General features: G+C 41.7%; 1 protein-coding gene and 1 long non-coding RNA gene across 4 annotated transcripts in view; both read right to left on the bottom strand.

Annotated features, from left to right (window-relative positions):
• Positions 1-203: 203 nt before the first annotated feature.
• On the bottom strand, positions 204-1,384 carry LOC311511006. 2 transcript variants are annotated; one of them, XR_014709178.1, is made up of 2 exons: positions 1,169-1,384; positions 204-698 (listed from the first exon to the last, which is right to left on the bottom strand). It is a non-coding gene; the product is annotated as an uncharacterized lncRNA (long non-coding RNA). The 2 variants fall into 2 exon arrangements; XR_014709179.1 differs by having other exon boundaries at positions 1,174-1,384.
• Positions 1,385-12,972: 11,588 nt separating this feature from the next.
• The window catches only part of TRIM33 (tripartite motif containing 33), a 76,804-nt gene continuing 62,611 nt past the window's right edge, over positions 12,973-27,165 (bottom strand). Inside the window, exons 11-20 of one of the 2 annotated variants that reach the window (XM_084611277.1) lie at positions 26,849-27,049; positions 23,377-23,509; positions 20,285-20,348; positions 19,716-19,875; positions 18,469-18,815; positions 17,805-17,928; positions 16,780-16,854; positions 15,927-16,079; positions 13,871-13,921; positions 12,973-13,784 (exon numbers count right to left, since the gene is read on the bottom strand). In XM_084611277.1, coding sequence (XP_084467403.1) covers positions 13,572-13,784; positions 13,871-13,921; positions 15,927-16,079; positions 16,780-16,854; positions 17,805-17,928; positions 18,469-18,815; positions 19,716-19,875; positions 20,285-20,348; positions 23,377-23,509; positions 26,849-27,049 — 1,521 coding nt within the window. In that variant the 3' untranslated portion in view covers positions 12,973-13,571. The remainder of the gene's footprint in view (positions 13,785-13,870; positions 13,922-15,926; positions 16,080-16,779; positions 16,855-17,804; positions 17,929-18,468; positions 18,816-19,715; positions 19,876-20,284; positions 20,349-23,376; positions 23,510-26,848; positions 27,050-27,165) is intronic. The other variant, XM_084611278.1, reaches the window with a different exon arrangement.

Genomic DNA, 27,165 nt, shown 5'->3' with positions numbered 1-27,165 from the left:
TGAACATTGCTCATTTCCCCCCCTAGCTTTCGGAAAAGAAAAATGATTTCTTCCCATCCCACAAACCAGAATGAAATCTCAGCTGTGGTTTATCAGTAACCTGTCATTTTTAAGCCTGCTCCCATTAGCTACAGTGTGAGCAGTTTTAAAGGCCACGAGCAGAAACTCTCAGACATGGTTGTTACGCTTATAAGCACATGGGATCTTTTTCACAGGAAAAGGCAATATGCCGCATTTATTGAAGATACAGTAATCACACACACGCACACACACAGTTCTGCCAGTTGATGTTATAGTTACCAGTCAAGAGTCCGGATCAATATAGTGGCCAGCTAGGTTATTTGCCAAAGTTTCATGGCAAAGCACCCTGTTTATAGAGTGATTTTCCTTCATTAGGACCAATGAGTTTTGCACCATCATGCTGTAATCAATTGCCGTTTGAGGAATGCTTGTTTTCTTAGATTATTCTTCTTATCCTTTATCTTGTTCTTTCATCAGTCTCTCAGGGAGTTACCCCATGCTGGTTTTGATCACAGCTATCTTGTCCCCATTGACAGGTGCTTGCCCTATCTTTTAGAGTCATCATTCCGCCCTCCTCTGACATCTCAGTAGGGGCGTGTTGCAATCTCCTGGCGCCTTTATGTCCGTCCTCGATTCCTGCCTAGAACATCTGGTCTGGTGATGGCCTTCACACTTATCTTGTAAGAAAACACATTCCTCATTCACACACAAAACAGGATCGATTTACACAAAGCATATGAACAGGAACATCAAATATCAATGCGGAAGAAAACAATCATTGCATTCTTTTACTTGCTGAATGCTAAACCTACAACAAAGTGGTGTCCCTAACGGTCTGTCTCTCCCTTGAAATCAGCTTCAGTCCCAAGATTCTGACTGATGCATCTTTACCAATGGCACACTAGGCCATTCCTTTTTGCTTTTAGAAAGGGCGGCTGGAAGGGTATGATCAGATCATACATCAATACATTTAATGCATGCCACATTATTATTATTTATCCTTAATTCTAAATCATACAAAATACAAACAAAATCCTACTACTACATGGTCACATATCAAAGATGATCGGATAGTCTCGGAGGTAGCCCCGTCTCTGCCTGGTGACGGCTTTATAAATTAGGGTTTGAACCCACAGTATGAACAGACCTGACCTAGCCAGAGAGTTAACGAAGAACCAAGCCGCCAAGGTAGGTAAGCGCAGTCCAACACAGGAGCAGCTTTTCCAGAGCCAGCCGCCCGAGTCTCTGTGGTGTCTTTATTGTATCACCACATCCAGCACGGGAGCGTGGGAAGGACACGGGGTCACGTCCCCCAAGATTTCTGCCAGTGTTTGCCAGCCCTGCTCAGTCACATGGTGCGGCTGCCCCCGCCCCCTACAGCAGCTGCTGGAGCCAGAGCTGTGTGTGGAGAGGCGGAGTAACAGCTAGGAGCTGCAGGGAGGGGCCGCTGCTTTCTAGGAGGGGAGCCTGAGGGTAAAGGGGGAGGGGCAGCCTTGGGGGAAGGGTGACTTGAGCTGGTTGGGGGGGAGCAGCCAAACCTTTACACTGTGTCCCCACGATTAGCAGGTGCAGGTTATCCCTGCTCAAGCTCCCCATCTGCACCCCAGCCCCTGACATGAAAGCCGAGCAGGCCAAAGAATCAAGCTGTGAGGGAGCCCTGCAGTACACAGGCCAAGCATGGCCAAAGTAATGCGAGGGCGGGGGGGGCAGGGTTACTGAGTGTGAGGGGGATCAAAGAGCCGGCACAGGAGGGCTATGTGCCCCCACGGGCAGGCCAGCGCAGCCAGGGTATTCATAGAATGATAGAATATCAGGGTTGGAAGGGACCTCAGGAGGTCATCTAGTCTAACCCCCTGCTCAAAGCAGGACCAATCCCCAATTTTTGCCCCAAATCCCTAAATGGCCCCCTCAAGGATTGAACTCACAACCCTGGGTTTAGCAGGCCAATGCTCAAACCACTGAGGTATCCCTCCCCCCATGGCACCCTTTTCAGTGTGGGACCGAAGTGCGGTGGGGGCAACAGAGCAAGCTGCGCCTCTCCCCAGGCCAAGACAGGAGCTGGTATTTAGTCCCAGGCTGCAGACAGAGCAGCCCAGCATGGCAGTGCAGGGCCCTGTTTGTGTGCACTCTGTCTGGGGTCAGCCTGCACACCCAGCTGGGCTCAGCCTGGCTCCAATCACCACCATGGACCTGCTTGCTGTCAAAATCAACCCTGAGAAAAGCATTGGTGTTTTGTGGTCCTGGGCTGCTAGCCACCACCAGCCTGCTGGGGGAGCAACAACCAGCCCATGCAGCCCCTGCTCCTGGCTGGCAGCTGGTGCCTCTCGGCAGGGTGTGGCTGGCGGGTGCATCCCCCTTTGGTAACAGTGATTCTAGCCCTTACACCGCCGGCCATGTGGCACTGGGGCCCTGCGGGAAGCAATTACTGACGGGTCAGCACCTGCAGACACTAGAACAGCAATGGATCTGCAGAATGCGCTGGGCTGCCAGGGCTGGCTCCATGGAAACTGCCTTGCGAGGCAGGGCCTCAGTCAGGAAGGGCCAGGTCTCCCTGTCTCTGCCTGCTTTCTCTCTGCTTCCCCCTGTCCAGCCTTTGCCAGAGTCCAGCCAAAAGCCTCTTGTGTTCCAGTCCGTGGGTGATTGCCCTTTGAACAGTCCTGTCCCGTGCCATGGGGGGCAGGCTCCTCCCCTTACCCTGGCAGGGCAGCCATCTGGAAAGCGACGGCTAGGTGCAGGCAGCCGGTCAGCGCACAGATGGTCCTTTCGCAGCAAGCTGGCCTGCCATCTGTGCTGGACTTTCCCCCCTGGGCTGAGACACGCTGTGCACAGGATGGCAGGGGCTATGGATATCTCTGCCAATGCTTCGTCCGGGGGCAAGGAGGAGGAAGCATGCGCCGGTGGTAGAAGCTTCCTGCTCTCTGCCCCAGATGGGTCATGTGACTCCTGGGGCAGCATTGGAGGTACCACCGATGATAGTGCCAGGGCCGTAGGCTTCGTAGCCAGCGTCAGCCTCAGCCTCACAGGAGGGAGCTGCATCAGCACGCTCACAGGAGCCGCTGGGGTCGGGAGGCCTGGTGCCGACATCAGCACATGGGTTGTAGGAGCCTGCATTGAGGTTGACAACAGTGCAGGCATGGGAGACAGCTGTGGCGACGTCGTGAAGGCTGGTGCCGAAGTTGACGATGGTGCCAGAGGAAAAGGCATTGGGACCGTCTGCGCCGAGGGCGGATGTACAGTGGGAGGCAGTACGTAAGTGGCAGAGGCAACTGAAGACGTCGCTGAGCGTGGGCCCTTGGATTATTTTTTCCACCTGAAGCAGGAAGGTCTCTCCTTGTCTTCTATAAGAGTACACCTAGCTGCCATCTCGGTTTTCCACCCGGAGGTACAGGGCTGCTTGGTTTTCACTAACTCCCAGTCAGCTGCCTCCTGAAGGGTCTCGACAGGTGGTACCTGCATGTCTGCCAACTGGTTCCTGCTTGGGACCTTAACCTGGTCCTCTCTAGGCTCATGGGCACCCCTTTGAGCCTCTAGCAACATGCTCTACGTCTCCTACAAGGTCACATTCTTGGTGGCAACCTCAGCCCGGAGGGTGTCTGAACTTAAGGCTGTAACATCCGAGCCGCCATACACCGTGTTTTTTAAGGACATGGTTCAGTTCAGATCCCATCCAGCCTTCCTCCCGAAGGTGGTATCACAGTTCCACATCAACCAGGACATTTTCCTCCCGGTGTTCTATCCCAAGCCTCATGTGAGTAGCAGGGAGCAGAGACTCTACACTCTCGACGTCTGGAGAGCGCTGGCTTTTTACATAGAAAGGACAAAACCATTCAGGAAGTCGGTAGAGCTGTGTGTCACAGTAGCGGACAGGATGAAGGGCCAGCCTGTTTCAACAGCACATTTTATCATGGATTGTGGCCTGCATTACCAAGTGCTACAATCTAGCAGGGATCCCAGCGCACTCTACAAGGGCACAAGCTTCATCAACAGCCTTCCTGGCCCAAGTCCCCACCCAGGAAATCTGCAGGGTGGCGATGTGATCATCGATACACTCTTTCGCCGCACACTATGCAATTACTTGACCGGCCAGAGATGATGCAGCCTTTGGTAGAGCAGTACTCCAGTCAGTGGACAGCTCCGACCCCACCTCCTAATTTTGCTTGGGAGTCACCTGATTGGAATCAACATGAACAAGCACTCGAAGAAAGAACAGTTAGTCACTGTCTTGTAACTGTTGTTCATGTCCATTCCAATATCCACCCTCTTACTCCTCTGTCAGAATAGCCAGCAAGAAGGAACTGAAGGGGTAGTGGGTCGGCAGGGCTATATATTAGGCGCCATGAGGGCGTGACTCCAGGGGGTGCCCAAGCCGACCTGATGGATGCTGCTAAGGGAAAAATCTTCTGGCCATCGTGCATGCGCACACACACACACCTGATTGGAATGGACATGAACGCATCTCGAAGAACAACAGTTACGAGAAGGTAACCATTTTATCCCCCTCCTGCACCCACATGGGAAAACTGACCTAGATGCACAAAACAGCTGGCAGTGCTGCTCACTCCCCCACTGGCCTGCTGCTCCTCTGCCCTAGGGAGCTGTGAGGGGAGAGCAAGGAGCGATGTCAGGCTCCCTGCATCCAGGTCACTTTCCCCGCAGGCTGTAGAAGGGGAGGGCAGAAGAGCAGCAGCTTCTGCACAGCGTAGGTGGGGAAAGCGACTGGATGCAGGGAGCCCTGGTGTGTGTTGGGGGGGGGGAGAGAGAGTGAGAATGTGTCCCCGAGTGTATGAGTGTGCTGTCTCTTTAAGAAAGCACTCCGGGTCAGGAGCGTGAAGGTGTGTTCAGACAAGCAACCCCCAGCAACCCTGGACCCAGAGAGGCAGCAGCAGTAGGAGGTGGAATTGGGTCATCCTGGGCCAACCACACACCAGCTAGATGGGGACCACTTTTAACCCCTGTAGAGCTGGGCCAGCCGCAAACTGGTGCCCTGCAGCTGGAAGGCGCCTGAGCTCATTAGCACCACCTGGGTGGGTTCAGGCTCCTGTCCTGCCTTCGGCCTGAAGCTTCAATCACACACTGGTGCTAGAACTCCCAGAAGTCAGTTGTTCTCTGCTCACAGGCATCATCTCCTAGTGCTCAGCCTCATGCACAAATATTAGAAAATGACCAACTTCACTGCTAAATACTATCATTGAGGTTCCTATACTGCCTTGAACTCAGCCCCTTCAGTTGCACAGCACATACCTCCTGTTGCACCACAGGCATGAATGGGAGGAGGAGTTAGTTATGCTGTTCTCCCCTCTATGGACCAGGCCATGCAGCCCGGCAAATTGCATGGCCAGCGAGTTACTCCCGTTTGTGAGGACCATGGGCTGCTGGGCACTGGGATTCACGGGCTCTCTTTTTGGCACTGTGAACAGCTTCTGCTCTACTAGTCAGACACTGACAACTGTAACAGGGCCCATGTGGATCACCTGCAGGGACAAAGCCAGGGCAGCCCCAGCAGAGTCAAACCTCTATATATGGTCAAGACCCTAGAGGGCAATACAGAGCCCCTCTGGTAGTGTGGATCACAGCAGCACTAATCTGGCATATCCCTTCTGAAAGGCTGCATGGTAAAGCAGAGAAGTAGCCTCAAGCAGAAGGGTTTATATGCTTTTTTTTAATTCCCACCTACTGGTTGTTTTTTTGATTCATGTAATTGTCCAGTTATTTTTGAAGCCTGCTAAGGAATTAGCCTCACTGATGCATTGTGGTGGTGAGCTACACAGGCTAATTCTACATAGAGTACTTCCGTTTATCAGGAGGAGTTTGGTTTAACATGCTTTGTTCCTGTATTATGGGAGAGAGTGAACAGGAGCGTAATGGCACACAACCCAACCCTGAATACAGGCCTTCAAGCACTGGAATACTCAACCATCTCAACTGCCAACACCACGCTGATTTCTAAAATTGCATTCTGCAGTAAGGAGAGGGGAATCACTAAAAGAAGGCACTTTGCAGACACCAGCTAATCTCCACCCTGGGATAAGAGCATTCTGAAATCGCATTTTCTCTCCATGGAAATAGTTCTTGCTAATGCTGGAGTGTCTCTGCCAGGGGCAGTAACTGTGCCATGGTTCCAAACTTAGTTTTCCTCATCACAGGCTAAGTGGCTGTCTTCAACTGCTGGTGTTTTGGAGGTACGGGGGAAGGGGTTAAAAGCCTAAACCTTGACAGCTGGAAACCAAACTCTCCTTTCTGATGTAGGGAAGATTCTGAATCTCACTGAAGCAAGCCAGGACAAAGGTCACCAAAGAGAAACAAGCTAGAATGAAAGATGAAGTCTGTTCCCAGCAGATTGAATGGAGACAGACATGTTGGTGCTGAAACTGACAGAAGAGAGTCCAGCCACAGGGGCAGGCCAGATGAACAGCACAGTAGGAGATGGAGCAGATGGTCTAGCCAAAGTGCTGACAAGGCTGAGTCTGTTTTCAATATGCAGAGGGGAGAACGCACTCAACTTTACAGACTAGCTGAAAGATGCACACAATGAAACCTCCACCCCCAGAGCTCCCATGGGCCTGTTATCCCTGGACCCCTAAGTCCCAGCACTTAGGGAGTGCCTGTTTAAGACAGGAGATTTTAGCAGATTTAGATTTAATCTCATGAAAAACTCCCGAACTGCAAGAACAGTGGGACAATGGAGCAGACGCCTGGGAAGGCTGTGGAAGCACCTTTCCTGGAGGTTTTCAAAAGGAGGCTGGGTAGACATCTACCTTGGATGGTTCAGACCAGAGGTTCTCTAACTTTCTGGACTACTGCACCCCTTTCAGGAGTCTGATTGGTCTTGCCTACCCCCACATTTCACCTCACTTAAAAACGACTTGCTTAGTACAGTACTGAATCAGACAAAAATACAGAAGTGTCACAGCACACTATTACTGAAAAATTGCTGTCATTTTTACCATATAGTTATAAAATAAATTGGAATATATTGTTTTTGCATTTCAGTGTATAGTATATAAAGCAGTATAAACAAGTCATTGTCTGTATGACATTTTAGTTTGTACTGACTTTGCTAGTGCTTTTTATGTAGTGTGTTGTAAAACTAGGAAAATATCTAGATGAATTTATGTACCCCCTGGAAGACGTCTGTTCTCCAGGGGTATGGGTACCCCTCACTGCAAACTACTGGTGTAGACCCAACAAATCCTGCATCTTGGCATGGGGCTAGGCTAAATGACCTTTGTGGTCCCGTCTAACCCCAGTTCTACTAGTGGCAGATTACAGAGCCAGCATCTCAAAATGTGCAGCACTGGAAACCTTTCTAGATGCATTTGTGGGAATGGGGATCACGGTGGACACAAACGTCATCTCTTTAAAGACAAATGCTAGAGCTGATAGCGAAAGACTCTTACCCAAAAGACAACAGTTTGCTTTCAGATCCATCCATCTTTCTGCTACAGCCCACCACAGATACATGTGTTTGTGGACAGTGCTCAGCTGAGAGCACAGATTTTCAATGGATGTGTTTGCAAGAAGTAACACCTCGTATTTCAGCAAAATCTTAAGTTAACACTGCTTAGTGCTAGAGATGCAGCACCTTCTATCTAGGTGGTTGCATGGTACCTGGTCACCACCCAAGCACTTGAAGAAATCAATCTCTTTCCATCCCACCCACAGGAGGAGACTTAGTCAGTGGGGCTTTAGTGTGCAGGAGCAATGGTGTGTTAGGTGTAGAAAACTTGGCTTTCCCAAGCGTTTCCCCATCCTAGATTTTAAGGCCAGAAGGGACTGTTGTGATCGTCTCACCTCCTGCAGAACCCACAACCACAGGACTTACCAGAATTCTTGCTTAAAACTAACAGCTGTGGTTGAATAGGGCACACCTGAGGAGGAGTGGTTTTGCATTTAGTTCTGCATGTGAGAAGGCTTGTGGTCATACCTGGGACAATAAACAATTCTCCTCTTTCCAAGACCTCTCTTCTACAAATAGGACAGAGCTGACTGCAAGGTATAACAGCCAAACTATCTGGCTTAACCACCGTCATGAGCAAGCAGCTATTACCCATGCTGAAGTGTTCATGGTGGTGTATGTGTGCACACGTCAGACACTTTTCTACAAGCGCTCATGCAGATAGCATTCAAACATGAGAGCCTCAACAACCCAAGAGGAAGAACTTTTAAAGCCATGCAACCTCCTTCCCTCACACTCCCCAGAACTAAAGTTCTAGATAACTTCCTACCATTTAGCTACCATTCAGAGACGGCCCTCTCCAAAACAATAATTGGACAAGCCAAGAATGCACCTTCTGGTACTATCCAGTCTAGTCTCATTTTAAAATGAGTAAATACACAAACCATGATGGAGAGATGGGTGGCAACAGCAAAGCCAAAGGAGGGAGAGAAACAAGGACCATTAGACAAAAATCATGCTAGGAATGTGCTTTACACCTTGTCCTGTTCTAGCTCATGCGCCAGATACTGCTCTCTTCTTTATTTGATAGACAGTCTTGCCCAACAATGGAGTTTACTTTTATTTGTACAAACTTTTGGTCTAAGTATTTACTGTTACCCACTATTGTGAAAATGACTTATCAAAATACATTTGTACCTTCTAAAGGTTTAGTTCAGATTTGCAAAAAAAGAAACTCAAATTGAAAAATTCTGCATTTTTCTAATTTAATAGAAATAACCAAAACAAAGTGGTTTTCAAACAATGCTTTAAACTGATCTAGTACAACTTCTACACCACATTCCAGAGTATTTAACAAGAAATATTTACAGGCAGCTAATGTATTAAATAACCATGAAAAGAAAAAACTTGCCTTTATTACACACCAGCAAAAAACACAGGAACAGAACAATTAGAAACTGTAACTGTTAAAGTTAAATATGATTATTCAGATAATACAGTATCACAGAAACAGCACTTTTTGAAGAATCATACTGAAGGATGACCAAAGTTAACTATGTGCAAAAAAGTTTAATTGCTGGAAACAAGAAATTATTGAGATTGCTGTGAAGTTAACCCTTCCATGAGTATGCTTACATATAAAATTAAAACAGGCTTGCAATTGCACAAATCTTTATAGGCTATATACATGTTTCATGATGTTTTGAACTTAAGAAATGTTCACATTCGCAGACCATTACCAGACATGCATTTTATTTTTTTATTCCTTTAAATTTAGGTCACACTCTAGAGAGAATGCTATAATAAGTCAGCCTTATAAAATTCTTTTAGTACCTTTCCTTGTATAAATTCAGTTAATTTTAAAGAAAGCAGCCTTCGGTTGTAAAGATCATTCAATAGAAAAGGGCAAAACTGCATTTCATACATTTAATAGTTTAGTTACAATAAAGATACCCAAATTAACTGCAATTTTTGAAAACTATTTTGATTCAGATACATTAAAAAGCATATAAAGGAGGACCCGAGTAGGCAAACCCAAGGAATTAAGATGGAAGTGTTACTGTACATGCATTTTTGACAAAGTAAAAGAAATTGCCATATCTGAAGTTACAATGTCTATGTTTAGTCTGAAATATGTCTATGTAAACTGTGGCATATACATTTTTTAAAAAAGTACCTCCATTATTTACTCAAACACCTACTTTTTAAAAAAATATGTAACTTTCCCCAATTTTTAAAATAAAATGCCACACTATATTGTCAATAACTCCTGCACACTTTGTTTTAAAAGCTAGACTTGGTGATATGCATACAAACTTTCCTATAAAACCACTATCCAAAGGAAAGGATTCCTGTCATGCTAATAGGCAACAGACAAAGCAGTTTTATTGCTTTTTCCAAGGAAGAGAATAAGAAAACAAGAAAAATAGCCTACATCCAGTACATCATACACGCAACTTTAAAACACTGTTGCCATTACCTAAGCTTAAATAGGATCAGCTAATAAACTGGGTTATACAACAGAATGGTAAGTTTGGGTTAATTTTAAAGATCTCAGTTAGTTCTGGTAGCTTGCAGAAATGTTTATAAAACATTTCACTGATCCAGTGTTGAGTATGTTGACATACCATCAGTGCCATACCACATAGTATTAATGGTGACATTTCACAAGAAACAAGCTATCTACACTTAACAGAGCATTTGTACTTTTAAAAGTTAGAGGAACAACCTTTTTGGATAGTAACTCAGCCTTAACATTGCATGGTAGGCCATTTAATTCCAGGGCACAGTTAAGTAAGAGACCTGAACCTATGTAGCTGGTTAAATTAACACTAATCACTAGTAATTTACATGGCAGGATACCTGCTGAGGTAATTGAGAAGTCCACAATTAGCACACTGTACGCTTTTCACTCCTGTTTCAAAGCAAGTTGCCTTTTACTTTTTTGGATTAACTTAAACTGCAGAACCATTTACAACAAAAAGTGAGATGCGAATGATCTTTTTACAGGAGCATTTAAAAATCAGAGCATATAGTTATATCACATGCCAAAATATCTTCTTGCTATCACATTAGAACATTGCAACTGTGCAGATAAACTATGATGCATGCACAGTGCACCCTAATATCTGCTACAAGGCTTAACCTTAATGTAAGGCATGTTCTAAATTCCAATGTAGCTCACAACTTTTATTTGCATCTATTGCACACACATCCTTCAGTACCTATCAATTGCCAAACAGAGGCCGCTCCGAATGTGTCCAGATGTTAATACAAAATTAATCAACTTGCTATTAAGTAAAATATATGCAAACCGGCACAAATACATTTTGGCTGAGTGAACTCTGAACAGTTCTAGGATAAATTTATGATCATAGTCTAAGGGAAGAAGCAGCAGATTAATGTAGCTTATATATCCGTCAGCATCCTTTATGAACGGAACCTAGCTAATTCCAAAAAGTTACTCTGATTTAGTATATTTGGAGTACCAAAAGGGAAAGAAAAAATGAAAAATATTTACTTGATTGAATTGTTCTTCATTCTCATTTACTTGATTGGACTGTTCATTAAATTTGTTGTACACAAGTTAAGAAAATTTAAGATTTCTTGCCAACAGTTCAAATTTCATATAATCAATAGCAATAATCTTTATGGTCATCTGCAGAGATTAAAGGAAAAACTGGATAACGGGCAAGAATAAAACTTGAACTGTGACCAGGATCAAAGTTCAATGTCACTAACTGTGGTTTGTAGATGGAACTAATGGAATACAGGCTACTTTAAAGTTTAACAAAATTCCTCATAGTGAGTCTACCTGTTTATATGGAGCAGAACAAATCTAAAGTGTCTGAGAGGTTATATCAAAATGTTAAGACATCTGCAGAACGTAGTGTTTAAATGCCATAAAATCTGGCAACACAAACTGAAGACAATCCACGAAATCTCATTTTCCACTGTTAATTCAATAGTGAATATTCCTTTTCAAATTGACAAGTTTTTCTGAGATAAACTAGAAACTGACAGGGAATAGGTGATGAGTGTAGTCACTAAGTGATCTAATCTTACCAAAAGGTTAGAATTTCCTACGCATACTTCCCATCCTTCTCTTCTGACACTCAAAGGTTTAACAAAGTGTCACTACATGAATGTACATAAGTATATTTTTAAAGAAGTTGAGTAACTACTTTTTGCATTCAAATATAAATGGTTTATAATGATTACATTTAATGGGACAAAATCCTTTGAGAAAACATCATTTGAACAAAATAAAACAAAAGGATCCAACACTTTTGTTCAAGTGTAAAGTTAAGGTAACCTAAGGAAGTAAGACAAAGCCGTAAATGCCTTCAAATCCCTTTCATTATTTTAGAGGGGATTTAGTCGCATGTGAATTAATTTTTTTTCTATGTAAATATAAAATTAATCCTAAGTGTTTTGCATAAAGAATTTTTTAGAGCATCATTTATGTTGATTCAATACATTTTTTGCTAAAAATATTTACCTCTACTTTATGGTTAAGTTAAATCTTTCTTTACATGCAAAGTTTGTCATATGACTCATTCATGCTGAATGTTAAAAAAAATCATTTGCCACAGATCTGCTGTATTTAAGCAAAATTTCATGTCAAATTTACATTCTGGTCACCCTGATCTGGTCTGCGTTCACACAAAGGACTGTTTCATCTTATTCTAACAAAAGATTCATCTGTACAAAGGCTAAAAATTACATTTCTTGGTGCCAATCCTTGCAGATCAGGCCAGTAGAGGAAGTTTAACCAGTTCATTGTGCGGGTATGTCTACCCACAAATGCTGCACTCAAGGGAGTTTTCAATGGGAAGGTATAGCAGAGGTGCCTACTTTATACAGAGTTCGGATGGGGACTGATCTATTTTCAGAATTCAACCAGAAATCACTCAAAATTTCAAACCCTGGTCTGTGCAAGTGCTCCATTTTGTGGCTGGATAAGTAACCCAATTCCAACAGGTTTATTCTGATCTTTCTAGATATTTCACTCATAAGCTGCTTCTGAAGAAAGTTCTGAGTGGTTCTCTAATAAAATTAGATAGAACCTCAATATGAATGCAATGATAGAAATAGACAGCATATATTACCAATCTGCTCTTGATAGGAACATTAGTAAGAATACATATAAGCTTAAAAACAGCTCAGCAAATGTTGCTGAGCTGCAAAAAATTTCAGTCCACTATTTACAAGTAAGACAAAGTGAATACAGAAAATTTTACACATTTGGTAGTCAGGTTATTGTTTGCCAATAGTGGTCTATCAGAAACGGATATTCGGGAAGACTGGAAAGTCACCAGTTATCTTCTCAGCCTAAATAGGTAAGTACAGAAAATTATATAACTAATATTGGCGCTATCTGCCTCTGCAGGGGGATTTGGAAGAGACAATAAAATCTTAAGAATTCCAACAAGAAATGAATTTAAGTGTTCTGTGCATAGGACTCCATTAATAACTATGTATGAACCCTACTGAAAAGCGTTCATTGCAGCCAGGCCTAGTCCTGCGTGTATTAAGAACTCACACTCCTGCACTTGCCAATTTAGAACAGTTTAATGATCATTTGTAATGTTTCTATACATAAAATGTTGTAAAGAAAGCAGAATCTAGATATTTGAATTAACACAGAAGATCAGTTACTCACAACATCACTTAAATGAGAAGTTGATAAAAGCAATGATGCAATTCACACTTATAAGTTCACACAAGAGGGGATTTTTTAGCAAAGTTTCTTACAGTTTAGACAGCAGTCCATCATGAAAGTGATATACAGTTGCTGTATTGGTCCAGTCTTGCAGAAAAGTTCACTAAGCAGCATGACAGTCCACTTATCTGTACAAGGAGCATCCTATATCAGCTCTGCATCTTTATCAACATTCACTCACCTCCAACTGTGAGAACATGCCAAGAGTGTCCTCGGGAAAAGAAAAGGGAATTCCAAGTAATCCAACCCCACAAAAAATTACAACCGAACTTTTCCCCCTTTGACAAGAATGTTTCTGTACACAGTTATTGTAATCTAATACTGTCTAAAAGCTATCAGCTTCTTCAAAATGACCACTGAAGGCATGATGATATTCCAGGAACACTTAAATAACAGTTTTTACAATAGGTTTAGGTCCGTATCATCAGATTACTTTATATGCACTGGTCTTTCATCTGATTTTAGACGTTTTCTACGTGGCTGTATAAAATCTTCATCGGAGTCCTCAGTTATTTCACCATCATCCTCTTCCTGCTCAAATTCAGGCAAAGGTTGGAAGGTCCTGTCTGGGTAGATGTCAGTAAGTTTATCTTCAAAGTACAACGCAACTGCCTTCCCTGCCTGTGCTACTTCTGAATCAGCCTGCAAATAAAAAAAAAAAAAAAGGAATATTCACCTGTTGGTAATGCACATCCCTTCACCAAGTGTGTGTGGTCTGAAACGCTTACCTTCAAATTAATCTCTTGTGTTTCTGCATAAACTTGAACAACTTTCATCATCTAAAAAGGATACCAGAGTCAAAAAAAATGAAATTATAATCCTTTCTAAAGTTATGAGATTGCATAGGGTTGGATGACTAAAGTTAGCCATAACAGGAAAAACAGATTGTTATGACCAGATAAGTATAGTTCTAAAATTCAGTGTTGTATAGGTCACCCTCTTTATAAGGCCGGTTCAAAAATCTATGGTTCATGAACCTTTGGCAAGATATGAAACCATCGTATAATAAGCGGCTCCCGGTCATGTTAAAACACATTATAATAAACGCTCATGACAACATTCCTTTATTATAAAGCTCAGTTGCCCAGAATGTTATCATGGAAAGTAAGTGCTCTATGCTTCAATCATAACAGAAGAGCTCCTGCATAAATCTTCTCTATAAAAGAAATGAGAGTGCATTCTTGTGGATCCATTTCCACTTTGATTACCTTCATGTGTCAAGCTATAAAAATGCATGAACTATATCTGAACCTGTGTCATGAGTAAGGATCTGGTTTATATCATGGTGGTCACCACTATCATGGATCTGTAAATTTTGCTATTTATATAGACCCTGCTGCCACACATTAACAGTTCATTAGTTCACTGTGATCTAGTCCTCTTTGAAAGAGACTAGTTTAAAGCCAACTAATGAACTTTTCATGTGGACCCTGTTGCCCTATATTAAACGTTGGTTAGTTTGCTTTGATCTAGCTCTGTTTCAAAGAGGACTACATCAATGTGAACTAAAACTGTTAATGCATGGGAGGAGGGTCCACAAGGTGGCCACGATCATAGCATGAAATTCACCTGACAGATAGTTATAAAGAGCTCAAGTTCAAAGTGCATGTGTTTAAGTCTATTGTGCAAAAGTGCCTCATTCTGAAACTTGTTTTTAACTGTTATTTTCACTATTCCAGTATTTTACATGAGGCTCAGTCAGTTTTAAACACAGGTTTGATTGCTCCAAAGGGCCTCTCTCTGTGCAGAGGACAGAAATGCTTTTTAAACATCAGAAATCTGAAGTTATACATTGAAGAACTATCAAGGTCATTTCACCATCACTAGGGCCCATGCAAGACCATTCCCTACAGTACATTCTGCAGGCCTTCATGTGATCTTGCTTTAAGTGTTCCAGAGATGGTCATTCTCCCCCACTTCTCTCCAGGACTATTCCAGGGGGCTCAGCATCAAGGACTTTTCTGTGACATTCAGATTAAATTTTCCTTTTCTTTGTTCCACTTTATTACGGTTATACGCTCTACACCACCTGAAGTGGGACCTCCCCACTAGGGATTCACACTCTTCAGCTCTTCCTGTGAGCGAGTTCTTCCCACAGCTACTGGAGCATCTATCCACATTCCTCAGAAAAGTTTTACATCCCTGTGCGGACTACCCATTTAAGGTCTGCTTCTGTGCCAGACTAGACATCTATGAGCCAGACGGAGAGAGAACGGCCAGATCTTTTGGGGACTAACAAAGACTTTTGGGGCTCTGCTTACAGTTATGAAAGCCTGATTCTGGGAGCTCAGGAAGAGACAACCAGTAGGGGGTTCTCTCTAGATACGCTTTTTTCCTTAGCGGTACAAGTTTATGGCATAATATTGATAAGCATTAATGGTATATTCCATTTGGAATATTTTGGAGGACTGCCCAATTTACACCACACCACAGGTCTCAGCAACAGCCACAATCCAGTCAAGATGCGCCAGCCAGAATGCCTTAGCAAATAACTGCTCCCTCACATCATGAATTTAATCCCTAAGTACAGCTATTGCAGAGTTCACGACTTCCCACAAACACATGTAAAAGTTTTCCTTCAGTGGACTTTATAGCCTCTTCTAACTAAAACCGTAGGCAAGATCTGTCATTACTTGGTTTGTATTTACTTATAAAGGGTCCGACTCTGCATCTGCTCCACACATGGAACTCCCACAGACTGAAAACTGGAGTTCTGTGTGAGGCAGCTGTGGAATCAGCATAAATCTCAATCCAAAAATGTTTACAGTTTGGAAGTTAACATACTTCATTAAACCTTTCACAGTTCTTGAAGATCAGCCGGACATCTGCCACAAAGTCGTCAGGAGTTTGGTAGTGCTGGGAATGTTTCTTTTGCAGCTTCTTTTTTACTGTAGACAAATCCATTGGTTTCTTTATAATTTTATAGTAGTTTGGTATCTGTGAAGAAAGCATACATCTAATCACAAACCACCAAAAAAGATTGATATGCAATTTTTATACTTCACAAAAGGAGAATTAAAGCTACTTATCAGAATATCAAAATAGCATCCAGCCAACCCCATCATAGCATGTACACACAGGGAACAATCAGAAGCAACTACCTCAGTTCATAAGGAAGGAAAGAGGGCAATCGGAGGTTTTATTAACACAACGTATTTTGTTATATTTTAGTGCCGGTTATTAGTATTCGGGAGAGAAACTTGTGTATAAAGATATTAGACCATCACTATCTTTTCCAGAATAATTAAAATAAACTTGTTTTACATCTCAAAATACAAAACTGCCAAGCAGATCAGATTTTTTTGGTTTAATTCAAATGTTTCTTTTAAAGCCTCTTGCTAAGCATAAATGGTACAATATTTTGCATTTTATAAGATATCCCTAATCCTCTCCAGTTCATTCAGTTATTGCTATTGGGAAGGATTTTTTTAATTAATGGGTTTAATGGTTCAGAAGTACCATGCTAGATAAGACCAGTGACATTTTCAGACTTGTTTTACTCCAGAAGTATCTCAATGACAAATATGGCAAGAACAAGCAACTCATTCCAAAAAACAAAACTTGTCACGACGGTGGTCTTTTGGTGACATTGCTGACGTTTTATTTTTTCCCCAGTTTCATGTAGCAGGAGACTCACCGAGGCTGGGACTGGCTCCTGGAATTCAATGCTCAGCTCATGGCAATATAGGTAAAGCAGGAGACGTTCACATTTCTTGCAAAGGAACAAAAAACTTCAAGTGAATATCTCTTTTTAATCCTCAGTCTAAAAACTGATACTTAACTAATTTAAATAGGTTCAGATTATGTAGTCTCAATAGTAGAAAATGAAGTCCTACAAGCCTAGAAGCCTCTTCATTCAAAGAGTGTAAAAGGTAACATTTATAGAGTGCTATATTGTTGGAGGAGAAGGAAAGAGTGCCTTTACTTTGGCTCGAACAATATACTTAATATAAAAGCTCTTGACTCCTTTTTTTGGCTTTCCTTTCCCCAAAAGAAAGCTGGGGTTAATAAAACAAAAATTGCAGAACAAGGCAATACATTAAATAACCAAATTAGAACAGAGCAACTGTTCAATGACACTGTTACTATTCATATTGTTAAATGCAACGGAACTACACTTCGGTCTGAACTATTCGTTTAATTCTGGATTTATGAAAAATCTGAAATTCCATTCAAATAATTGTTTTCAATATTTCCCCTCAAACATTTCCTTAATTCAATTTTTTGGTAAGTTTCTCTGAAGAATTTATTCATGATGAAGAAGTTCTAAGGACTATTCTGACTGCTGATTCAAAACTCCTGATTCTCCATATATAAAGCTAGAAATCATTTGGACACAGTCAAGACATTTTGCCATATACTTGCTCTTGGAAATACCTATCAGCATGTCTCCCCATGAATTTAAGGCATCAAATTTACATATTGTTATGTAGGTAGGTTAAAACATCCATGTTAAATCCACAAAAGAGCTTCCAATTAAAAACTTGTAGAAGGTATATTAAAATTAACTTTTAAATGTGAATTAATTTTATTAGTTGTGTGCTCACAGAAATTTTAACCCACTGGACAAGTACAGCGATAATATAGGGATGCCCAGTAACAATCAATCAAGTCAAAGGTGACAGTTTTTAGATGCAGATACCTACAGTATTTGACACATACCCTTTGGTCCACAGGACTTAAGCCTTGTGCTGTTTTCCCCTTCTTACTATGTTGCAAATTGTCACAATCATATTCTACTTCAGGTTTGCTTAGATCTCTGCAGAATGTACATATCCACTCCCCACTAAATAGGAAGAGAGACAATTAGTCCAGGAATCCACCAGAGATTACGTGGGTAAAAAAAACTTTACCCACGAAAGCTTATGCCCAAATAAATCTGTTAGTCTTTAAGGTGCCACCGGACTCCTTGTTGTTTTTGTGAATACAGACTAACACGGCTACTCCCCGATACTTGACACCAGAGATTACGTCTACTACATGACCACTATGACGTTTCTACAGCTTCTATGCTTTTCAAAAGTTAAGTTGTACTGCATTAAAGACTCCTCCAGTGTAGAATTTACCATGGTGTAAGTGTTAAATCATGTATGCACCAAACACTCTGTGCACCACTTTAAAAATCACTGGAAAATACTGACATTGACAGAATCAGCACAGAACAGCTATAAAGCAAAATAAATCCTAAGAACAAAGACAATATACATGCTAGGGAAGTTTTTATGCTATTCATGGGCACTGAGGTTCCCAATTCTGAGTTTCACTGTGTGAATAAGCCCACAAAACTCTTTTTGGGCACCAGTAACATTATTTTAATTTCTGGTACCTTGGAAAGCTGAGAAGTGTTGGTACATGACAAGTGAGGTGAAACACTTTGGGGCACTTTTCACAACATAACAAATCGCCTCCATTTTGGCATACAGCACACCAGTCTTCATTTGGATCATCCTCTTTGTTGTTGCCTTCTCCTCCAATTCTAGCTGACCGATGCATTAGACTTCGCACTGGCGATTTCCCATTTACAAGACTATGTCCAGACTGTTTGCAACTTTCACTTAAATCTGTTGGTTCAGTTTTTACATGATTTTCAAGACTTCCTAATGCTTCCAACTCGCTTTCCAGATGCAAGTTAGTGGAGAGAGGTGGTGTCAAGCTGCTCTCAGGACTGCTAAGCTGAAATAAAATTACTGCATGAAAATCTGCAAAGAGATCAGTTTTACAAATACATCTTTCCTCATATGGTTGGAATCAGAAGCCATCTGCTGCTTACTAGCACTTCAAATTAAAATGCTTCCCAAAACAAACAAATATTGGCAATTCATTGTCAGATATTTGAGTTACATACTATATGGAGAACAAGCATACCTTATTTTTTATGCTAAATTGCATAGGACTTTAATAGAGTTACAAACATTCAGTAGATTGATCCTGAGAGAACATGCCAGTGAATTATCAGAAGCTTTTATTAGCTAGAGATTAAAAACGGTAAACATACTAAACCCTTGATGGCAGTTTTACTGAGATCCCAAAGACAGCACCAGCTGGGGGACTAGCCTGCCTCTGGCTCGATGCATCAGCTGTTCAGCATGTATACCAAAGGACAGAATAAAGTCCTAAGTAAGATGCCAATTTGAGATTAAGCTCCGATTTGTTTCTACTGTACTGCTTTCACTGCTGTATTACTTGACAGCAACATATGTAACACTTGGTAGGATAGGACGCCTTGCACAAGATACTAGGTCAAATCCAGCCCAGCTCAGTAGCAAACAAAACTGCTACAATCTGATATCTGTATGGGGGCATGCATCAAAAAAGTGGGAATCCTAGTCTTTTTGCCAGTAGACTGATGTCCACCTCACTACACCCATCAACACTGTTGGCAGCCTTAGCTGCAGTTTCAGCAGAGGTATCAAGGAAACTGAAATGCCCTCATCTCTCGAACTGGCCCATACAGAACAGAGTTCAGGGATGTTACTAGGGGCTGGTATCTTGCCCTTTTGTCTCCAGGGCTGTGAGGCACCTTTATGGATTTCCAAATTCTTAAAGATGCCATTGGGCACAGGGCAACTTTACCATGCATGCACTCCTCCTGCCATCCTCTGTTTTTTCTTGCTTCACTGCTCCTGAGAAACTGCATATCTCTTCCTCTGTCCCTGGCTCTTGCTTGACTTTCACGTGGTCAGACTTGAAATTAATGCCAGTCTTTTCAGCAGTTCTGCCCGCTGAACCACAGCTAGAAAGACAAGAGTACATGGAAAGATTAGCTGCAATTGAAACTGACAAAACACTAGTCAGGGATGATCTAGATTTACTTGGTTTTGCCTCCTCAGCGCAGCGTGGACTTGACCTCTCCAGGTCCCTTCCAGTCCTACATTTCCATGTTTAAAACAATTTAAGGGAATGTTTCAAAGCCAAAGCTATTACTGTGAATTTTCTGATGTCTACATTTTACAAAATATAAGGACAGACATCTGGCAACATAATTTTTCAATAATTATTTTCCTGTATGTATTCACTTCAATTAAGAGGTCATAGTTATAACAGTAGCTAATAGTGACTTGCTGTTGATTTTAGTTTAAACTTTAACATGTTCTTTACATTTGATTTTTCAGCCACACACTGTTAACTAAGAACACACTCACCTGCCTCTGCTGCCCGTGCTGGAAGTGCTGGGTGGCCTCACGGGGGTGTGGGAATTGGATAACCCTGAAAAAGTATAAATCACTTTTCATAAATATCTACCGTAGGTTACATATAACTAGTATTCTACAACAACATAATTGAAAGTGATGCTAAATGGAATAAGTCAGTGATTCATGCAAGTCAGTGATCCTTTAGTCCACTGGCTATCAACCTTTCCAGATTACTGCACCCCTTTCAAGAATCTGATTTGTCTTGCGTACCCAAAGTTTCGCCTCACTTAAAAACTACTTGCTTACAAAAATCAAACAAAAATCCCAAGTGTCGCAGCACATAGTTACTGAAAAATTGCTGACTTTCTCATTTTTACCATGTAATTATAAAATAAATTAATTGGAATGTAAACATTGTATTTACATTTCAGTGTATAGTATATAAAGCAGTATAAACAAGTCACTGTCTGTATGAAATTTTATGAAATTGTACTGAATTCCCTAGGGCTTTTTATGTAGCCTGTTGTAAAACTAATAACTCCTCACTTAACGTTGTAGTTACGTTGAAAACACAACTAAGCGAAACAATGTTAAGCGAATCCAGTTTCCCGCGTAAGAATGAATGTAAATAGGGGGGTTAGGTTCCAAGGAAATTTTTTTTGCCAGACAAAAAGATGACATATACATATGCAGTATAAGTTCTAAACAATTTTAAACTACCCAGCAGTGTTGATTGTGAAGTTTGGCTGACGTGGTGCAGTCAGAGGGTGAAAGAGGGTGGATTGTCCGGCTGCTCCTCTTGCTGTTCTTTCCAAAGTGCTGGGGGGGAGGGAGGGGTGCTAAAACCCTGGCTCTGCCCCAGGCCCGCCCCTCACTCCCCCCCAGCCTCCTGAATACCGTGAAACAGCTGATTGCTGCAGGCGGGGGGTGGGGTGTTGCTGATCTGCGGGTCTGCTGGCGGATGGAGGTGCTGGGGTGTGTGTATGAGTGTGGAGGGGAGCTGATGGGGGGCTGCCAGCCCACCCTGGTTCCAAGCCCCCAATAGCCAAACAATGTTCTAAGCAAACATTGCACAACTTTAAATGAATATGTTCTCTAACAGATCAGCGATGTAACAATGGAACAACGTTAACTGGAACGATGTTAAGCGAGGAGTTACTTTAGGTAGATATCTAGATGACTTGATGTACCTCCTGAAAGACCTCTGTGTACTCCCAGGTGTACATGTATCCCTGGTTGAGAACCACTGCTAGTTTAGTCCTTGGCTCAAACATAAAAAAGCAGATCTGATACAGAATCTGGCATGTTTGCGTTAGTTTGTCAATTGCCTTTTCATTTATAATCCCAGTAACTACTTAATTTAATACAAATATAAAAGAGACCAATATTCTAAATGCCTCTTTTTATCATCTATGAATTATCCTGATCTGGTCATCACCACCACACGTTGCAAATAAATGTTAGTCTCTGAACAAAAGTTGTCACTTGTGTTTTAAGTTTCTAGTCTTATTTTCAACCCATGTTTCAGGACCAACTTTCTACTCATCTGTTTTAAAACAGCTGGATTGTTCGCTATTGCAAATAAAGTCAGCAGAAAGGTAGACCCACAGCATGCGTTTTGTATGTGAGCTTAGAGAAAATACATTTATACTGTAAGCATACACTAACTCACAATTCAGACCAAGCTAGCTTGGCAGGCTGCAGGGAAAGAACTAAATGATGGAAAGACCTGTATGGAATTGCTAAAACCTGTTTTTCTTGTGACCAGTATTTCTGAAATAGCCATTTGCATTATGGAATGTTAGGTGATTTCAGTAATGTAATTTGTTCAGATGCAGAACAAAAGCTTGGTTCAAAATTATATGTACTTCTAAAAGAACTGTGCAAATAGCAAACTCCTTACGTAACTCTGGATCTCTCCCTAAGCAGGGTATCTAATGAAATTCGGTAAGTTCCCTTCACAAAACCTGGAATGGACTGGAGCTTCATAAGTCAAATCATTCCAACTGAACTGTGGACTCAGAGCTAAGTCTGCAAGGTGATATGGTAACAAAAAGGTCCAATGGACTTTTGAGGAACACAGAGGTCTAACGTCACAGCACAGAAACGTGCTGGACCCTCTCTGGGCCTCTGGAATACTGTGTTCCCTTTTGGGCACTTCCTTCACATAAAAACATCGTTTGGGGAAAAAAGGGTAGGGTGCTAGAGGGACTGATTTACAAGGAAAGGCAAGTTCATGACCAAAGTCTAGCGGAGTGTTTCTCAAATGTGGCCACCACGGGCTTTTCTTGCAGCCACAGCCTGCTTGGTGGTGATATGGGGGGGAAGGGCGGGCGCAAAGCAACAGCCCCTCCACCAGGGCCACCAGCAGGGGCAGGTCCCCGCCCCATTCTGGAGCCACAAACACTAGCAGCAGGCAACCATTGAGAGTTCCCCACCACCCGAGGGGCAGTTGGGCTTGGGCTTCCGGCTTCAGCCCTGGGGTGGTGGCGGCTCCGGCCATGTGGCAGCAGGCTCCATTCTCCCAGCTGCAGTGTTTCGGGCTCCAGCCCCGGGCTCACCCACACAGGTCCTCTCCACCTCCCTCCCCACCTTTGGCTTAATGTGTCCCCCAGCTTGCAGGGGCCGAGTAAATCTGCTGTGAAAAGTGATAATATACAAATATCACTTTTCACAGTAGCAGATTTACTAGATAACAAGTCTTTAAAAAAAAAATCAACTAAAAATAGCAAAACATGTAAAGCATTTTATTTGTGTTTCTGTTTAGGTCCAGTAAAGAACAGAGACAACTGTACATTATTTTTTATTATTGAGTCTGCAAAAAAATCAGCTTCAATAAATTGCAATGATTTGGACATGTATATGTGCATATTTGTTTTTCCTAAAGTTAATTAAGTATTTTAGGAAAAATTGTCAGAGCGGCCACCAGCAAGAGTTGGTGGCCAAACTCTGAAGCCACCAAAAACATTGTTGAGAGAACCTCTGGGTGAACGTACCAAAAAAGGAGAGGAATATTACTTTCTTGTACATTGGGGAAATCACTTACCAATTGTTTTAAGCCTAAAATATCAAAAATACCTACCACCCTCATTCCCGCTTACCTGATGATCCTGGAGACAGGGCTGAGGGTCCTGGGGAAGGATTCATGGTGCTTGTAGGCTGAGGGGGTAGGTGACTGCCTGAGATATATCTACTTAGTAGGTTATCTAAATTACTTGAACCAGCATCTTCCAGCTGAAAACAAATCAAACAAAAACAAATTTGAGCTGGGGAAGTCAAATGAGATTAAACCATTAACAGTTTTTCATCTATATGCACATGTAAATATACATGCATGTTAGATTAGCTGAACTGTTTTACCAAATTTAAATTTGAAAATGGTTTTCTACCAGTGTAACTCATCAGTACTTATGAGAAACACTTACACAATTACTACCACTTAATAAAGATAAGCAATATTGATTCACAATATATTCTGAATCCTCATCTTCTAAGAATTACAACCTCCATTCAGAAAACACTTCTGTACTTGCAAGTTAATTTCTTACACCTGATAATGCTGAACAATGGACAAAACCTAATAAAAACAGTACCAGAATTTGTGATTCTCGGATATGCTTTAATTTTAGTCTTAATAGTCAAGACTCACTGGCAAGCATATTAGGGGGCCTGGTGTTTAAGTTGGCCTTTCAATTATTCACTTAAATGTCTTCACCATATAAGAAAGAAACTCTCATTTCACCATAGTGGAGCAATTTAAATCGACTGATATAATTCATTAGACTTTTTTTTAGGTCCTTGATTAAATCAGGTTGAGACCGTAAAATCAATTAGAAAATTTATATTACAACTTCAGATTATAAATATATAATGATTAAATTATAAATGCTTTTAAAAAATGCTATCCTCCCAGTATTTATCTTATTTGAATTTTACAAAAATATAGCACCAGCTATTTGCTTATCAATATTGTAAGAGTTTGTGTTGTTCTCACAATAAGGATGCTAATGACACACTAGACTTCTCTTTTTCAGCAAACAATAATGAAGTGTGAAAACTTCAACAGAAAAAAAGACCTATGTAAAATTTGAATTCTTACTAACAGGAAAATTAGAACAAGTACAATTTAAAACTATAAAATAAAAAAACCTAGTAACCTGTAAATAAATATCTATTTTGACTAAAAAATTATTTTATCATCATCACTCTCAGTTTCACTAAAGACAAGGGTTCTCAAACTGGGAGTTGGGACCCCTCGGGGGTCATGAGGTTATTACATGGGGGGTTGCAAGCCGTCAGCCTCTACCCCAAACCCCACTTTGTCTCTAGCATTTATAATGGTGCTAAATATATAAAAAATTGTTTTAAGTTCATAAGGGGGGGGGTCTCATGCAGAGGCTTGCTGTGCGAAAGGGGTCACCAGTACAAAAGTTTGAGAACCACGGACTAAAGCCAACATTTATAAGAGTAGTCATGAATTAGGAAACAGTAGTTTCATACCCTATCTCTCTAAAGGAAGAAAGATCTGTTGGAGGTTAACACAATGAGAGGTTTCAGAGTAACAGCCGTGTTAGTCTGTATTCGCAAAAAGAAAAGGAGGACTTGTGGCACCTTAGAGACTAACCAATTTATTAGAGCATAAGCTTTCGTGAGCTACAGCTCACTTCATCAGATGCATATCTGATGCAGTTTCCACGATATGCATCTGAGGAAGTGAGCTGTAGCTCACGAAAGCTTATGCTCTAATAAATTGGTTAGTCTCTAAGGTGCCACAAGTAATCCTTTTCTTTTTGCGAACACAATGAGAGGTGCACGTAGCATTTATACAAGACTTTACATTTTCAAAACACCCCAAAGTCACCCAGTTAAGCTTGTGTTACGGTATATCCTACCATCAGACCCTTCTATCTTGGTGGCCATAAAATTTGTTTAAAACTGCAAGGCCATAGTCTAGTGAGCTCTTCTTTTCCAGTGGCTCAACAACAATGAGCTTCAGCGCTGCAGACCAATTTAACCACCTCAAAAATGTGCCATAGGTGTCCTTGAGCCTATGCACATTTCTCTGTTTCCTGATATGCTTTTAGGCAAGTAAATTACTTGATTTGATGAGCAATAGCAAAATAGGCTCTAGTTAAATTAGGGCTTGTCTATATGGAAAAGCTATTCTGAAGTAAGCTAAGGTGGGAATTTAAATGGATATAGTTATACCAATATAGCTTATCCCCCTACACGGGGGTACATTAAATCCTATGTCAGCATTGGGAAGAACTAGATCAACTGCTGAAGTCCCTTCAAGCCCTACATTTCTCTCATTCTAGAAGAGTGCCTTTTTATGTAGTTTAGGTCATTCTGAAAGGGGTTTAAGCTAAACTGAAAAAAGCCACCCGGACTGGAATGAGAGTGACCACATGGGGAGTTCTACCGGTATTAGAGCACCAGCTTTGCTATAGTCAAGGTTCAGCATTGCTTTCTGTTTAAAGGTGGTCTATTCTAAGTGCTCTAAAATCCAAGTGCTCACTGTCTTAAGCTTGCTGTGTCTCAGAGGTGCTTGATAGTGTTAGCTGACCAAGTTTGGGGTCATTTGAGCCAGTGGAGCCTGAGACAGCCCCCCAAAAACATAACAGCATTTTACAAAATGATCTTTTACTTATTTTTTTTTTTTTGCACACAACTGGACTTAAACTGTAACTATGATCCTCCCATAACTGATCTCAGTTGCTCAGGATCTCTCTCAGGTAGTACTGGGGAAGCAATACCAAAAAAGTTAATGGTGACGTTTGTAATTCCACATCAGTGTGTGCCAAACTGACATACCTAAAAGAGTGAAACGTACATGTGCAGCAAGATTAGGGGTCTGTTCGAGCAAGAGGGTTTCCAGGCAGTCTGTTGTCACAGTAATGGAATGGCTGAAGGGGACATATTATGGTTACATGTTCTCTAGCATCTGTGAGGGCACAGTGATGAGTATGTTTTTTTGGTGTGTTAGGGCTTGGCTCAAACAGGACAGAGTTAAAATAAACCCCCACCATGCAATCTTAACTCAATATTTCCTTCTTTTCAGAGTTTGTTTTTAGCTACTCTGCACATTCTGGAACGACATGAGGCACCATTAACAACCTTAGCTCTGTATTCAAGTTTTGGGCATTTAAATAACTATTGGTTTATATACCAGCATAATTATACCAGTATAACTTTCCTGTGTAGACAAGCCATAAGTTACTGAAAACAGCCACCTAAGACTGACATTTTCTTGTGACTCCAAGTGTGCCTTGGTGTCAATTTTTTGTATCAAGCATTACATCACTCCATGAAGCGCTGCCTAATTTAACATTAGTATGCTGTATCTAAAAGCTGAGTAGATCAGCGCTGGATGGTTCAACAGTTGGTATATCCAACACAAGACTTCAAATTCCAGTTCTTACTACTTAGAATGATCTCAAACAGTAACAGCCTTATTACAGTCTTCAAGTAATGGTGCAAATACAAAAAACATATGAAGAAAAAAAGATTTTAATGAAGGAAAGTTAGTGATCACCTCATCTATAGCAGAATGAGCGGATTTTCTGCACTAACCTGTATGGGTGGAATATCTGGCAAGGAAGGTAGATTCTCTGGGTTTGTGACTGAAGGAATAAGTTCTATTGCTGTAACAGACGGACTTGTTGGACCACGGTTTGCATTTGCCATGGTAGCTGTCGTAGGACTAGTTGGATTGATAGTAGTGTTGTGCACTGAAACAACTGGAAAGGGCCCGGCATGCCCTGGGTTAGAATGCTGTTGGAAAAGTCAGGAAAAATAGACAACTATTGTGTTAGGGCTAAAGGCAGCAAAATATTCACCTTGGGTACAAAATTATAGGACTTTAAACTACATGCTGGTCCCCGACACCC

This window comes from Lepidochelys olivacea, assembly GCF_965140295.1.
Source record: "Lepidochelys olivacea isolate rLepOli2 genome assembly, chromosome: 21".
Lineage (NCBI taxonomy): Eukaryota > Metazoa > Chordata > Testudines > Cheloniidae > Lepidochelys > Lepidochelys olivacea.
Note: the sequence above shows the minus strand (reverse complement) of the source record. Positions and strands in the feature narration are given on the sequence as shown.